This window comes from Brachycentrus maculatus, unplaced genomic scaffold (genome assembly GCF_059751285.1).
Source record: "Brachycentrus maculatus isolate JH-2025_06_01 unplaced genomic scaffold, ASM5975128v1 h1tg000086l, whole genome shotgun sequence".
Classification (NCBI taxonomy): Eukaryota; Metazoa; Arthropoda; class Insecta; order Trichoptera; family Brachycentridae; genus Brachycentrus; species Brachycentrus maculatus.
Genome location: NW_028280840.1, coordinates 2,353,748 through 2,371,812, shown reverse-complemented (window position 1 = coordinate 2,371,812; position 18,065 = coordinate 2,353,748). Strand labels below are relative to the sequence as shown.

The following is an 18,065-nucleotide window of genomic DNA, read 5'->3' as shown; positions in this document are numbered from 1 at the left end:
TCAGAATATAAAAGATATTTCAAATACTTATGCGTTCAATTAAAATTGAATAATCTGCATACTTAACTCGTTTTCGATTAAAATGTGATGATTTGGAAATAGAAAGGTATTGATTTCAATTTTACAAAACTCACAAAAAACGTTTTTCGAAAAAATTATATTTTTCAGTTCTGTAGAATAAAAAAAGATAGAGTTAGTGGAATACTTTTTCCTCAATTTTTTTAGAGATTTCACGTAGATGAGGTAAACAAGACAATAAAAATATATTTATGTTTTAATATATTTTTTTATGTTTTATTTTTCAAAATTTTTGTAGCTCCCAAATAAATAAATAAATTCTACCAATAATATAAAACGTTATATTTCAATTTAAAATTAAGCTTTTACTTATTTATCTAATGTTAATAATATATAGTAAGTAAATAAGAATGTAAGCAGTACAGAAAATGATTTGTTCAAATAGTTCTAAAATACAAAAATAACGATTTTATTACCTTACCACGAGACCACAATCCTACTAATAATAACCTATTTACACATCTTTTTAAACAAGGAAAAATAAATTATTTGTTCAAAAATAAGTGTGTGTAAAAAAAATGGTTTACATCCAGGAATTTTTAAATTAAATTAAATTTAATGCTTTAAATAATGTTAACATGTTTATTTTTATCTTAATTTATTACCTATTACAAAAATAAGCTTTGGCACTTGAAAGCCTTTTAAGGCTTTAATGTGATAAGTGTGCTGTATTTATTAACAAGCATTTAGTATCTCAACATTTTGATTCAAAATACCAAGTTTGAAATGAGATACCGATCATCTTATGTTTTAATTAAATAATGAAATTGAAGCATTTCTATCATAAAACTTGATAGTAAAATAGTGTTAAAAATATTTTTATTACAATATTTAATTTTTTGAATTTCTTACGACTAACAACATGCCTTTTCTCTTCAGGGGTAGGCAGAGGTAATAGATCATTACATTCGTCTAACGCTTATAGGATCCTATGCATTATTAAATTAAGCTTATAAGACCCCCGATTTTGTAGATTTTTAAAGTGGTCGAATTTCTGATTTAAGTATTTCTTGGCTCTCCTCTAGATAAGGGTTGGATAGTTTGTGTATTTTATGTATGACTCTTATTTTTGATACACATTTTTGTTTCAGCATACACTTATTAAAAATATTAATTTTAAACGAGTAAAATGACTCAAATATATAGGCAATTGATAATATGTTTGAAACACCATTGATATCCAAAATAAAATTCTCATTTCATTTTGCTATACAATTTTTACATAAAATTTTTAAGGAGATGACAGGTTGCTTCCTTGCAAATTTGATTCGTTCATTCATCTTCCAATTCGAATGTGTGCGCTAAGTTTTGTAGCCTGGGTAACTTTCAAGTGTCTCCGCCATTGGTTGCTAATGTAACGGAACTGTACGGCGCTCTCGTCGACCTCGTAGAACTGCGTCGCATAACTGAAATCTGTTGATTGGACTGCGGGTTATACAGGAGCACATCATTTTTCTTCTGCTTGCCCTTGCAGGAGCAGAATAGCAACTCTTTCATTCCTTTGCGGAAGTTCCTCGAAAGGAAAGCGTAGAGGAAGGGGTTGATGCCGGAGTTAAAGTAGGTGACGAGGAATGTCAAGGGGGTGAATAAGGTGCTGAAGTCGCTGCCGCCCTGGTAGCTGGGCGACCAGTACTGCCACATCTTGCGCGCGTGGAACGGGAGGTTGCAGACTGCGAAGGTCAACACGACCACGATCAGCATGCGGATGACACCTCGACGCGCGCGTAGCACGTTCTGCGAGAGGTGGCTGAAGTGCGTGTCGTTTTGGCCACCTCCGCGTGCTCTCCACGTGGATACTACGGGGATGTATTTGGTTGCCCCTCCTTCAATCGTGACCTGAAAAAAAATCCATTAAACATGTGCTTTATCAACTTAACGCTGAATTAGTGAAATGAACAAATTATACATGAGACGCCAAAAATATTTTTTGAAGCATGCGGAAAAAATCTGATATTTTATTGTATCTTGTTGTCAATATAATACATTCATGTTCTTAAAATTTTGCATCGATAAAAGCTTTAGGACTTCTTTATTATCTTAATATTTTTTCAAAAAGATATAAAATTAAATGGTTACATGATAAGGGCGTATTTGGTCACGATATACAACAGTAAAGAAGTTTATTATATTTGTTTTTTTTTATATTTATTTGGCAGTCACCTAGTGAGAGAATATTGACATGATGATGTTGACTTTGATTTCTAAATATATAAATATTTAAATGATAATTTACCCATTTTAAAATTAATCGTATTTGCTTTAAAAAATACTGCTAGTCCTAAACAGCACTGTTAAAAAACGTATTGTATAGTAATAAAAAGTAATTGTAACAACAAAATATAATATGTACAACAACATTTATAAAGAAAAATAACAAATGTGCTTAGTAAAATAATATGGATTAAAAATAAAGAAAACAAAGTGAAATAAAGAAAAAAATAAATCAAAGAAACACAGGATAACCAAGTTTTCTTATTGTCAAATACAATTCTGAAGAAAATACTCGTGTTTTAAACTGTTCATTAAATGCGCAAATGAATGTAGCTGCCTCATTTTAACCCTGTTTTCCATTATCTTACCAGGATGTAACATAAATTACTTTGTAAAGCCTGATGATTAAAATTGTGAATATTTCAACCGTACACAACCTAAAACGCACTAAGTCTATCAAGTTAGTACAGAGCAAAACGGTCCAACACCCGCGATGTTATAAAATAATTTTGTTTCTCTCCCGAAAATTATTTTATAAGCAAAATACATCTATGAACCTTAAACGGAGGGGTTTTATGGTATGCCTACAAACATTAATAGCATGTATTAAAATGTAGACGCTGCAAGTATTTCGACAAGAATAAAGTGAAAAGCTCTAAGTATTATTCGCCCCAGGTTTATGAAGAGGGTCTTAAGACGGGGTTTCTGAAATTTTGTGGACCGTTCTTACAAGGAATTTATTTTCTATTACCGAAATTGATTGAATCGATCAAAGGACTGATTGTTTTAGATTCGTTGCATGGTCTCAAAAAACGATTTGGATTATGATACCCTTCGGATGAAACCATAACCATTAATCAATCGACAATATTACATGTCATTACGTAAACGACTTATTCTTAAGAAATATTCTAGTGAAATGTACAACTCATCAACTCATCTACAAAAATCTACTCAAACCTAGTTCGAGTGGAGTTTAATAACATTATTTTAAATATGTAAACATATTTAAAATGAAGAAGTTTAGAAAAAAAAAGAATTCTGTTTTTAATTTGCTGACTTACTTGTTTGATTGTACGTCAAAAGACTCATACTAAGTAGAATAAGTTACACAAGCTACTTTGGGTAAAGGTATGCAACTCTTAGTGCCCTACTTATTGTTGTCTTTTCTATTTTCCTACATAATTTTCCTTCTCTGTTTCCTTTCTTATTCGTAATGTATTTTACCCTGGAGTCTTTCTATTTAGGCCATGTGTATCCCGTCATTTCTTTCCTAAATCAAATAATCTGACGTGCAGGATTGATTACCTTACATACATATGATTCATAATAAAGCTAATTACTACGATCACAACAATACGGTGCCATAAAAATATCTGAATGCAGATAAGGGTCAAGGAAAAAAGAGATTATTTATTTTTAAAGACCATGTTTTTCGACTGGAAGCTATTTGTAATCTTTGTTTGTAAAATATGTGAGACAATGTTATGTATGTGTATGCTTTTTGCTATCTATTATTTAAAATATACTTTTCTTGGGCTTGTCGGCTTAAACTTATGGCAGTCAAATAACTATATACTAACAAATTCCTTACACAAACGTATTTCAGAAAAACTCTATTATATACAAGAAAGCACCTCCCAGAAAAACACACAAATCATAATTAACAAACTTTACGGTAATGTTCATAGAACTACATGATCAAAAATACAGAAACATATCAATCAAAACCTAATTCATAATTCATTACGTTTAAGAAACTTTGATTATTATGCAATAAAGTTGTATAACCTATTTCATTATCCATAAAGTCATATAACAAGTTGAAAAAAGCCATTTGTAAAAGGACGATGAAGGTGGGTAATTTAAAAATAGATAGCATCATTCAGCCATGTTGTGTTTGATTGCGTATCATAAATAATTTTCTGTTCATATTATCAATTTGTATTTTTAAATGTCCGCCTCCGTGGCGTAATGCATAGAGTGTTAAGCTACTGTGCTGGAGGTCCCGGGTTCAATACCTAGGAGGGGATATAAATAAATGTTAGTGAGTTTACTCTCTAATATTTATTTAATATAACCCTGCATATAATATAACCCTTTTTTCTAACCCTATGCACTATAGGGTTAGAAAAAAGAATTTTTAATGTACCTTCACCTGAAAACCCAGTTGGTGTACTTTATTATAATTGTGATTTATAAATATGTAAATAATGATAGATACAAAAATAAATAAATATCTTTTTCTCAAAAAAAGTAATTTAATGGTAAATTTTAGAAACACCTGTCTTTCCCACTTTTTGTGATTGTTTCCTTTCTTTGTTTTAATACTAAGTTTCAAAAGAAGAAGTTGTGATTGTTGATTATTTATTAATCACCACTTTCGTTGAGTATTATCTAAATCCGGGACACATCAAACTTTACAACCTACAAACTTTTTTGTTAGTAATTTATTTTTCTTATCTTTGCGTAAAAGTGTATTATAAGACCTTTGATTATTATGCAATAAAGTTGTATAACCTATTTCATTATCCATAAAGTCATATAACAAGTTGAAAAAAGCCATTTGTAAAAGGACGATGAAGGTGGGTAATTTAAAAATAGATAGCATCATTCAGCCATGTTGTGTTTGATTGCGTATCATAAATAATTTTCTGTTCATATTATCAATTTGTATTTTTAAATGTCCGCCTCCGTGGCGTAATGCATAGAGTGTTAAGCTACTGTGCTGGAGGTCCCGGGTTCAATACCTAGGAGGGGATATAAATAAATGTTAGTGAGTTTACTCTCTAATATTTATTTAATATAACCCTGCATATAATATAACCCTTTTTTCTAACCCTATGCACTATAGGGTTAGAAAAAAGAATTTTTAATGTACCTTCACCTGAAAACCCAGTTGGTGTACTTTATTATAATTGTGATTTATAAATATGTAAATAATGATAGATACAAAAATAAATAAATATCTTTTTCTCAAAAAAAGTAATTTAATGGTAAATTTTAGAAACACCTGTCTTTCCCACTTTTTGTGATTGTTTCCTTTCTTTGTTTTAATACTAAGTTTCAAAAGAAGAAGTTGTGATTGTTGATTATTTATTAATCACCACTTTCGTTGAGTATTATCTAAATCCGGGACACATCAAACTTTACAACCTACAAACTTTTTTGTTAGTAATTTATTTTTCTTATCTTTGCGTAAAAGTGTATTATAAGACCCTGAATTTCAATGATAAAATACTCCCCTGATCACTTGAGGTTTTCAGCAATTTGCCGTTAGATGTGAAAATGATACCATCTATAAAATTATTGAATACCTATTTTATTTTACTTCTCGCCATTTCACAGTGCTAAAAGACTCACATCATTACTATCAAACATTGAAGATTCGACATCAGTTTTTTATTTTTTTTTAAATATGTCGTTGAAGGAAAATACCAACATTTAAAGAATGAATGAATCACAAAGTTTTCACAAACTTAGATAGGGAGTAGAAAATGAACAACGAATTAAGTACGTTCAAATCTTTGTACATAAATTCTGACATACGCGTATGGTAAAAGCATAAACATTTAAAACTATTTTGGGAGATCGATAATAGAATATATTCAAAACATTAAAATGATATATGTATTAAAATAGAAATATATATATATATATATATATATATATATATATATATATATGTATATATATATATATATATATAAATGTATATATATATATATATATATATATATATATATACAGATATATATATATATATATATATATATATATATATATATATATATATATATATATATATATATATATATATGTATATATATATATATATATATATATATATAATATATAAATATACATATAAATATATAAATATATATATATATATATATATATATATAGATATATATATATATATATATATATATATATATATATATATATATATATATATATATATATATATATATATATATATATATATATATATATATATATATATATAATATATATATATATATATATATATATATATATATATATATATTTATATATATATATATGTATATATTTATATATTTATATATATATATATATATATATATATATATATATATATATATATATATATATATATATATATATAAATATATATATATATATGTATATATATATATATATATACATATATATATATATATATATATATATATATATATATATATATATATATATATATATATATATATATATATATATATATATATGTATATAACGTGGTAATATTTTTCTTTGTAAATTGGGTGTAAATAATGTGTAAAGTGGGTGTATAATAATAAAATAAACAATGTGTTGCTTTGTAATTAAAGTTTATAATTCAAGTTTATTCTTAATTTATCTTTATAATATTTTTCTATCTGTCTATCTGATTCTGACAGTTCAGAATATTCTATTTTTTCTATCTGACGTCTTTTGTTTAATTCAGTGCGACGCATGCGACATCTGGTGGTAGAACTGTTTTATGTAGGTACTATTTGTAAGTACTTAATAAAATATATAGGTAGGTACCTAGGTATTTTATTACATATATATATATATATATATATATATATATATATATATATATATATATATATATATATATATATATATATATATATATATATATATATATATATATATATATATATATATATATATATATATATATATATATATATATATATATATATATATATATATATATATATATATATATTTAATACTTCACAAAGTTAAGAAAAAGTTGGCGACACCATAACTTTATTTTTGCTATCGTATGCCCTTTAAATGTCCAGACATCTATATTGCGTTCTCGTAATAAACTAAATTTGACTCTCATATTTGTACAATATAGAAAATCTCTTAATATTAAGAATATTTTTAAAACATACAAAAATGCAAAATATTTTTTTTAAATACTGAAGAATATGGTACAAAGAAAATAGCATGCTTTGAACTCCAGCAAAAAAGCAATTATTTTCTTATATTTGAATACGGTATCAGACCGTGTTTGAATAAGGTTCAATTCAATTGGAAAACAGAATTGTCGAGAGAGATTGGCTGTTGGGATTAACATTACCAAACCACAATTCTGCCTCTATCGTCACTTGAACTATACAAATAGGATCTTTTTATCTATGTACGTGAGCTTAACCCTTCTATTCCTATTATCCTATTTAACTGAATACTAAAATAAGTAAGATTGTGATCAGCATTTAGCAAAAAATATAATTACCTTAAAATATAAGAAAAAACGTTATTTTATTTTAATTTTCAATAAAAGTATTTGATCTTCTATTTCCGATGTGATTTTTGTGATTTTTTTATATATTTTTTTATTTTTGGGGTTTTCATGTGTGTGATTATAATCCAGGATTCGGACCTCACATACTAATAAAAGAGTTTCTGCTCAATAAAAAGCTTCTTTTCATCTCACCAATAGATGTCTCTAGTGAAGTTCTAGTGATTCAAGAATAATGTTTCAAAATTGGTTCACAAATATTGAACTTCCAAGAATTTGAGTAATGTGGTTGTCAATAATGGGTAGAATTGGTGAATGTTACACGTGTGTAGAGTGATCACTTAAACCAGCCTATGACGGTCGTCAGCCCCATAAATGCCCAGATTTCCAATATTCTACTTCATCTTTGATGAGATGTCAAAAAAAAATAAAATGAAAATAACTCTTGTGATTGGAGATAATCCAGATTTTGTGAACAAGTATTTGGACGCACTCAAAATGTTGTGATTTTTTAATCAAGCAATAGCCACTATTAGGTTTGGTTCTTCTTCCTAGCTACACCCCTACTTATCGTCTTTGTAGGCTGCTGGGGTCAGCTCTCCTCGTCCTCAGGTTGTGGTTCTTCTGTCATAGAGAAAATTGGTAAGAAAGATGTAGTTTTTATATATCATTTCTGACTACTTGGAATACTAAAAGGATGCAGAATATCGCCTGACGAAGCCTATGTCAAAAATATCTTGTTTACCTCGTAATGTACTTCTTTCTCTTGGCTATTTTTTTTCGTAGTGAAATGTTGTTTTCATGTCATAGTAATTAGATTTTAACTTTGGTTTTTAGGTTATTATGCTGCTGTATATTGATTACCTTTAATAGCAAACATTGAAGCTGCATTATCGTTCATCATGGCGATGTGTAAAATATGTTTCTAGATGCGTCATAAAATATATAAAAAAAACTGTTTTATTTTTTTGATTTCTGATAAACTATGTATTGTTGTGGTGTTAATGTTGGATAAACACTATTCATATATTTTTTTAAATGTTTAAATTGTTTTTAACTAATAATTTAATCAATTCAGTTAAGTTATTGTTCATATGCAATTTTTGATAAATAGATAATTTTATTCAAGAAGCATTTTGGTTTGTTATAAAAATGCCAATATTTTCCGCTTCCACCAATATTATCACAGTGTAAATATTATCCAGTACAGATTGCTAACATGGAGAGAAAATTAAAAAAAGAAGGTTTGTTTTCTTAGTTATAAGCTTGTTTCATAAACATTGAGCTATTCTCGTCATATGCAATATATTTCTTAAACTATAAATACATTTTAAAATGAAAATGTGTTTTGTTTTATTAAAACATAAATTCAATATTAATTGTTGGATTAAAAAAAAACAATCAAGAGCTTTGAAATAAGTTGTCGACAAAAAATATCGTAACTTAGTTTTCCTACAATATGTAGTTGAGTAAGTATGATGTAAGTATGAATAAAGCCGATTATTCTGTCAACTCAGGCGAAGTTGGTTAGAAATATGGGTTAATAGTATTAGCAAATAAAATCGAGGAGTTGATATGCAGTAGCCTATTGTAGGATGGAAAATGCCTTGTTGACATATTACATAGACGACAATTCTTGAGTGATAAAGGATTCAGATTTTTCTATTACATTCTTCTTACTCGAATTTACCAGAGTTTAAATATAAACGGTCTTTACCCGACATGCGTTCAATCCCTTTCCTTTGTGATCAAAGGTAATATTTTTTTTATAACTATCAACCCACATATTTTCATCACAACAATATTATTTTTGTGATGAAAATACCATTAGTTTTTCCGTGATTTTCTGTTTTTGTTATTATATCATAATATAATAATATCGTAAGAACACATAGATTTGTCGAAAAAACTTAAGTGTAAAAGACACCTTTTATTTTATTATTTATGTTTTCATAGTTAATCGAAAAAAATAATATTACTGGTTAGTTTATTCAGACTTATTATTTTGTATAAACAATAACATACAAATTTTACATTTGAAATCATTGTAATAATGACATCATAGATTAAAGACATTTTTGCAAAATACATACGATATAAAACATTAAAATGTTTATTTTTCATTATAGACTATATATTATTATTAATTTATATGACTAACATGTTCTAACGAAATGCGTTTTTTAAAATAAAGTTGAGTTTATAAAAATAATATGTGAAAACGAATTTGCAGTGGTTGAAACTGAAAATTAAATGCCTTTGTGATTTCGTAGACAACATGGTATATCTGCATTAATTTAATTGGCTTTTGTTGGCACCAGTGTTGTCCATCAGACTCGCAGGGTTGAATGATTTAAAAACGAATTACGACTTTACAAATATGCGTTTTAACATCCGTAATCAAATTTTAGGTAGATACTCTTTATATAATTGTGTAAAGCATGATTTTTTTTTATATAAATAAATTCATTTCATAAAACTTTCTACTCCATAACATCTTACAATTCAGACTTGCATATTTTGAGAAAAGCTTGGCAATCATCAGAAAATATTGTCTTCGGTTTACACTCAATTATTCTTTATCATAATGTAGTACGTTTAATATAGGTAGAAAACTAGATAGATCATTTCGTAGGTTTCATGTTTCATATATAATTTAATCCGACGAAAGGCATTAGGCTGCAAAGTGAGCCAAAATGTGAATCGAGACTCATTATAATGTTTGTTGGTCCATTGATCTTCAACAGTAATCAGTACGACTAATTTAAGTAAATTACATCATAGGTAGGTTCTTCTGGTCCCAATTACATTAATCATTTTTTACAATATATGATGTTCAAATTTTTGTAAAAACAAAATTACTAGAGTAAAATTCAATGGATTGTTATCATAGATATTTCTTTAGTACAAGAGTTTTTCTAAAATAAGAAAAATGAACTAGAAAATATATTTATTAAAAAAATATTAAAATAAGGAAGATTAAAATAAGAAATTCAAATAATACTCCAGGCGTACTCGGAAAGAATATCGCATACAAATTATATGAATATTGCTATATAACTTCACGAGATCTCACAAAGTATCATTTAAAGCTCGCGCGTGAATGTGATACGAAAGTCGAGTGGTATAAATACATGGGCGGAATGTTAAACTTTATACAAGAAAAAGTGCAGAAAAAAATTCAAAGTCAACTATCAAATCGGTCACAATAATGTTGTTGTAAATATGCAAATGGTTGATTCGTATTATGAAAAGTGAGTAAGTTTTGGTAATTTTAAAAAATGTTATAATGTAGTGCATCTGCTATGCAGATCAGTGTGCATTTTAGGGTTGAACACGAATATCTGTGGCTTAAGGATGCGAGTACACCAGTGCCACAAACTTGTATTTCAGGGAGATTTAGCTTAAATTTTTATTATTAACAACCTTAACGTTTATATTTGCTTTAACACAGGGCTTTTTTTTAAATAAAAAAGGTCCCAGAACTTACTTCGTGTCAAGCTTTTTACTAACAAATGTTTATTGAAATATTCATGACATTACCATATTATATCATTTTGATGAATTATAAAAATAAAAATTATAATTACATAAGCGAAAACATTGTTTTGTCTAATCGACTTTAATTAAAATTTACTTTATATTTATATCTGTGAAAAAAGGTACCAGAACGCCATTCCACCGAGTTACATGAAAAAAAGCCCTGCTTATACATAATATCCGCCTTTGAAGTGGAGTAGTTAGTGGGCTTGATGTATGAGGTCCCGGAATCTATTCCAGAGTAAGATGAAAATAAATACAAATGATGTTTTTCAATAAATATAAATGTACCTGAAATACAAGACTTACTAGTTCAGATCAATTTTTCGTTATAAATAAAACTTCACATTTTTAATATAAATTGACAGGTTATTAAATAGTACGAAGAAATTCTGGAAAGGAATATTCTTATCTGGAATTATTCTTCCTGTCTTGGAAGTTTTCTTGATTTTAGATGCCAAAGAAATATTAAAATATATTTCAAGAACTAACTTTTTGGTATTTAGTTTTTAAATGTTTTTGTATGATATATTTAAAAAAATAAATCATTCGAAAAATAATTTTCAACTAATTTAAACTTAGTTTTGATAAAGCAAAGATGATTTTAAGATATGCTTATATTTGTCAAAGGCTATCAGATCAAAAGTCAAACTTTAAAAAAAAAAAAAAAAACTTTATTTTTAGTTAGTTAATTAAACCTAGTATTATTTTCAACCACAACAGTATACACGCGAGCTGTGGCTCCAACTGGTCAAAGGAAAAAAAAGACGTTAAATTTCACAATGCTTTTATGAAGCGCGCTGTCCGCTATAAGCAATGTTTATTATTACGGTTGCTTTTAAGTCCATTGTTGTCAAATAAACAAACCACGTTTTGACTTTTCAAAGACAAAAACACCTATCACATATAACACTGATACTTGATTGCAACTCTGGGTTAAAATTTCAAAGCAATCGGTGAATAACTTAAGAAATTTAAGATTTTGAATAAACACATTCTCAATTTTTATGTATATAGATTGAATTACACCCATTAATGGGATACAATACCTATCCGTTTCAATATTTGGATAAAAACTGAATAAAAAATTTAAAATCTTTTCGGAGAATCAATCTAAAGTCATTATTTATTTACAATAACCAATAATGCTTGAAACATTTGAAAATCTTATTCATAAAAATGATGGGGGAGAAAAAAGTTAATGGAAAATTTTGTTAAACGAGAAATTATATTACTTTAACAATTAAAATTAAAGAAAGTAAAGGGGTTTTGTTTCAGAGAGAAAAAGATTATGTACATTTATTTTTTCAGTTGTATTCCGTGAAACCTTAAATCTTTTAATGAAAGATTTTACAGATAATACGAAGGGACATAATGGACAAACGGATTCGGGAAAAAACATGGCCATGAAAATCTTTGTTTAAAAAGTGTAAGCGTTTTAAGACTGTAATAAAAAAGGTTTAGCGATTTGTTTTTATCTTCGGCACTAAACCACATTCTATCTTTTCTTCTTAGTTCACGAGTAATATCCCATGAAAGAAGTATTATTTAATCCACATTCTATCCGAAAACCTATTTTTTTTGTTGTGCAACATACTGAGTACAACATACTGATACAAATATACAATGTACAACATACATACATACAACCCTCAATCTCAACCGATGGTGCATAGGGCACTGCATGATATAAACGTAGTGTTATATTGACCGTTAACACATGAAGGAAAGGTGATCAGCCCTCCGTTTCAGGCACCAGTCCAGGGTTATATCGAATAAATATTGGAGTGAAAAATTACTTTTATTTATTTGACCTCCCCTCTGAAATTCAAACCTCAAATTCGAGCATTACACGACGAAGGCGGACAAAAAAAGAAATAGTGGTATTTATGAAGTAAAACTTAGATTAAAGAAAACAAATCTAAATTGTGAATTACGATTGTATTAGTATGAAGAAGGAGTTAATATAAACCGGAATATGATGATACTGACGTGTTTTGAACATGTTTGTTATTGCCATGTTATTGACGTGTAATGAACATGCTTGTGGGAAAATATTTATGTAAAGTTTCTAGTGAACGTTTTCATGCCTACGGAATACATAATGTGCCTGGGTTTGTAATAACAGTAACTCTCGTTAATGAATAATTTGAAATTAAGGCAATATGTTTCAAAGAATCTATTTTTTTTTCAAAAAAAAGAATTTTAATAAAAGAATTGAATAATAAAAATCCACCTCTAGAAAGTACAAGAAGCTCAGGAATGATCACGTTGCCTTCATGCAATTAACGATCAAGATAACACTGCATCGCTATGCACCATTCGGTGTCCTATGCACCATTGGGTTAGTATATTATTGGTTCAAAATCCTGGAAATATTGTTTAAATTTAGATTGGTTCAACGTATGCATCCAGTTGTACATATGAAATATGAAGGTATTACTGACATTACAACAATAACCAATGAATCGAAAATATTAGATTTAATTATTTTATTTTGTTTAAATTATTTCAAAATAATTAAAACTACATAAACCCTTTATTTTTTTATTATTTTTGATGAAGTATTCAACATAAAATACATCTCCTTGTATTGGTACGCCATATTATAAGGTGTTTGTAAAACCTCGAAAGTTTAATTTTTCTTATACTTTTGTAATGATACACTGTTTTAACTTTATATTCCGTTTACTTAATGTGTTTAGTAGGTATTCCAACTACGTTAAATGATAAAAATCAACTATCCTTACCATATGTTTATTTTATTTCTTAAGTACGCTTATATTATAGTAACATTTAATACAAACTATTATTATTAACACTTAATTTACATCATATGTATTATATATTTACATCTTCTTACAGTAAACCAAAAAATATTTTTAAATTCATTCAGAATCTTTTTATTCTTTACATTTAGGCATCTCATCATACATTTTCAGACCCTTTTAAATTTAAATTAAAGAATTTTGTAGAAAGCAAAATTTTTGTTTAAACAATATAAGTAATTCTGTTTGTTTAAACTATGTAATATATTTTTTACAAATTGGTACGATTTTTAAAAATAAATTATAATAATATAACGATTTTGTTACGCGAAATTCATGTGTCTAATAAAAACTAATCTTTAAAACGTTAAACCATGTGGGTATATGAGGCTGCCCATAAAAAAATTAAAATGCCTGGGGAAGCTCTATAAAATTAGACAGGGTTTTATTATAAGGGTAGTCATTAACGAACCATGATGTGAATTTGATTGGAACATATTAACCGTCCCCATTGGCGCAGCTAAAAGATCGCTTTACTGTTCGATTCATAATACTTTTATCCATTGCTCTAGAGGCGTCACAAAGGTGGTGGCTGTGTCGTGCCAGGGGGTTAATTAAATTCTCGTCACAAACGTGACATTTACAGATTTAAATAAAAAAAAAAATAGGAAAACACGTTTAAAAGAGGGTTTGTACCCTTTCTAGGTCAAAAATCGGAGAATTGATTTGGAAGCAAACAATATAAACCTAGATTTGTAAACAAATACTTGCTTCCAAATCTAGGTTTTCTCCACTTAGGATATATTTTTCTGACATCTTAACAAAGATGAAGAATATGTAAGTCTAAATATTTACAGGACTTATGACCTGTCATAATTTGGTTAAGTGATCACATTACACAGATGCATCATTCACCGTTCTACCCATGATTGACAACCACAATACTTAAATTTTTGAGTGGTTTTTTGTCAATTATGAGTAGTTGTCCTGGGTTCGATAAGGGAGGGATAAAATAAACATAAGTGTTTTTCATCATAATATTATTAATTTTTATTTAATATTATACTGGACTGGGATCTGAAGTGAGGATTTATCACATTGCCTCCCTATTATAAATTATCAACTTAACATTGCATAAGTTTTACGGGGTGCCCTATACACCAATGCGTGAAAATGAAGGTAATAAAAATAATAAAATATTTTTTTTTGGCAGTTGATTTGATTATATTATTTTTTATTAACTTTCAACCACCGATTTTTATATTTTGTGACTAAATGTTTACTCCCAGCCGCAAGTGACGTCACTTCCAGTCTGGCGTTTTTGGAGGAGTCGGCGATCTGTACATTATTTAGTAGTCTGTGGTCGAGCCCTATGAGAAATATAGTCATGAGACGAGATAATGTTTTATTTATAATTTTATTACATCGCGTTTTCCACAGTTGACCATAAATATAGTGTTTAAAAAAATAAATACGCGATGGAGAGAATTCTGAGAGATTCTTACGAGAAACAATTCAAATTGGCCTCTAATTTTCATAATTATTATTACCAGTAAACGTTTCAATGGAAATGTGCCCTTTTCATTTTGTTCAATCTTTTAAAGATAGTTTTGAAGCATTTTCATCATAACATAGCATAGTTTAACATTAAATACTGACATTAATACAAAGGGAATTGGCGTTCTCAACATTATTATATTCTGACTGAAATGTCGGAAAATTAATTTAACGTTGAAGTTAGCAAATGACGAGAGAAAACGAAACTTTCAATGAATATAATTAAATTTTTAATTATTTCCGAATAAATAACTAGTATTTATGTTTATGTGATATTTATGAATATAACAACAACAAAAATTTGGAGAATGTGACAAAAATAATAAAACAATAAAAAATATATGTTTTTCGTGCTTTTTTCTTATTAAAGTTTAATCAGAAAATTTATCACAATTTTGTTCATTAGACAAAAAATTTCTAAAATAAGTAACCTTGTCCACTACAATTTAAAAAAAATGGATGATAATATGTACGTTCAGTTAAGTCATTTTGAATGGAATCTTAATATTACAAAATAAAATAAATGGATCATTTGAAGTAAAACGTCAGCAATATATTCAGATATTTCCCCTCATAAAATACTATTGTAAAAGTGGAACCGATTATTAAAGCAAGGTAGACAGACAGAAACTAAAAGAAAACGGGCTGTTTGATAGGTAATATAACACGACTGCATATAAAATTGTCACGAATGTGGAAGATGCCGTTAGAGAAAATGGTTGGATAAATCTCAAAGAAGTGACATAAAGATTTGAACTATCCAAAGCAATGCAGGGTATATAAAAGAAGAAGAAAATTTACGATCAACATACTTTGACTTTTCAGCATAGTTGGTGATTTGCCTGTAATTATTTTCTGAGGCGAAATTTAAAAAAAAATCCAGAAAGTGACTATTTTCAAGAAAACAATAAACGTTCTATTACAAAAGTAAAGAAAAATCAATTCTGTCGTAAAAAAAATGTTTGAAAAATAATTTATAAATATATTAAATGTTTTAGAAAGTGGAAATAATTAAATAAACGTTATTTTCTGAATCGTTCGGCGAATATAAACAAAACACCCTGTAGAGTAAATTTACATAATACGATACAGTTTATTATGTTAAGTTTGGTAAGGAGGTATGCCAAATTTGGTTACTAAATAAATCTACATTTCGATGCAGCTATTTTACCAAAGGATTTTCGGTTAAGAAAACAGAATTTACGATGAGGGAAAATGTGTTACACAGATTATATACATTGAATAAACAATTTTGTGATCATACAATCTGGTTACTGAAAAAGTAGCTTCTCTGAAGAGTATAGTTTTTTTTTAAAAATTATGTTATACACACAGTTTTGTTGCCGAGATTTTAATTAATTTTACGTCATTTAAAAATACCATTAGATCCAATCATTGAAATTTTATCAATAAAAATGCTAAGCAACAGAAATGTGAAGAAAAACTTTGAACATTTACAAGATCATTAAGTAGAAACAGCTTGAAGTAAAACTCGTAACATTAAAATTTGTTGTTGGTATCCCAAATCGTGTGTTGTCGATTACATTTTATTTTTTCCCAATTCTCGTACCGGATTTTTTTAAAAACTTATTTTAAGTATTGAAATCAAACACTGATTTTAGGGTCTACTAACTCTCTATTTTCATAAAAAAATAAAATAATTCGTGTCAATTATTTCGCCTTATTAAAATAATTAATAAATTAAAGAAATATTTTTTATTATTTTTAAAAGTCAGAATATTATAAAAATATGAATATTGTTAAAAGTAAATTGTATCCACAGTGAACAAGTAGCGTTGTGCTTGCAACAGCCGCGTATACCTACGCATGATCCACAGTGTACATTAAATGTTCGCTGTCAACGCTTGCCCTGTAGTGGGAATCTGTCAAATATATCTTCCGAATTAGTAATACATAATTATTGCTTAAATTTTACTTTCACGTCATTATTTTTTTTTTTAATAAAAAAATCTAACTTTAAGAGAGCCAATTTATACAGTAAATGGACAAAGATACACTAAAATTGGACCTAAATGTTGTAGATAAAAAAAATATAAATACGAATTATATTGTAGACAAAGCGTACATATTGATCGCCTCCTCAGATCGGGGTCCTCAAACGCAAATCAATCCCTTAAAAGTTCGCTGTTGGATTCGATTAAGGTGAATAGCTGTCGACGAAACGAGAACCGCTAGGAGCGCATAATTGTAAGCAACCCTTGTCCACTTGATAAAAAGCTACTTGTTAACGATCGAAGCTGATACGCAGCATAATAGAACAATGCGATAAATATCCATTGTATGAAATAATCTCAACGTACACCTTTTTCGTACTTATTTTTGGTTGTGTATTTCATTTTATTTTTCGACTTTAATGGGCAAAGGTAAGCATATTTCGTGGGCTTAGTAAAAGCATTTTGTGGACTAAGCATAAACGTTTTTTAACATGAAAAAATAATATTCTCCCTGTTTTTAAATCTGAATCGTAAACATTGTGCATTTCCGTAATTAGTGATAATGGATACTTTTTTTTGTAATGATATAGACATTTCATGTACCAATACGATTTATACGAGTATATACTTACTACAGTAGAAATCACATCACGTAGATAAATTTTC

General features: G+C 27.8%; 1 protein-coding gene across 1 annotated transcript in view; it reads right to left on the bottom strand.

Moving 5' to 3' along the window:
• Positions 1–1,272: 1,272 nt before the first annotated feature.
• The window catches only part of LOC148310876 (trissin receptor-like), a 91,408-nt gene continuing 74,615 nt past the window's right edge, over positions 1,273–18,065 (bottom strand). Inside the window, exon 7 of the mRNA XM_088257632.1 lies at positions 1,273–1,914. Coding sequence (XP_088113758.1) covers positions 1,405–1,914 — 510 coding nt within the window. The 3' untranslated portion in view covers positions 1,273–1,404. The remainder of the gene's footprint in view (positions 1,915–18,065) is intronic.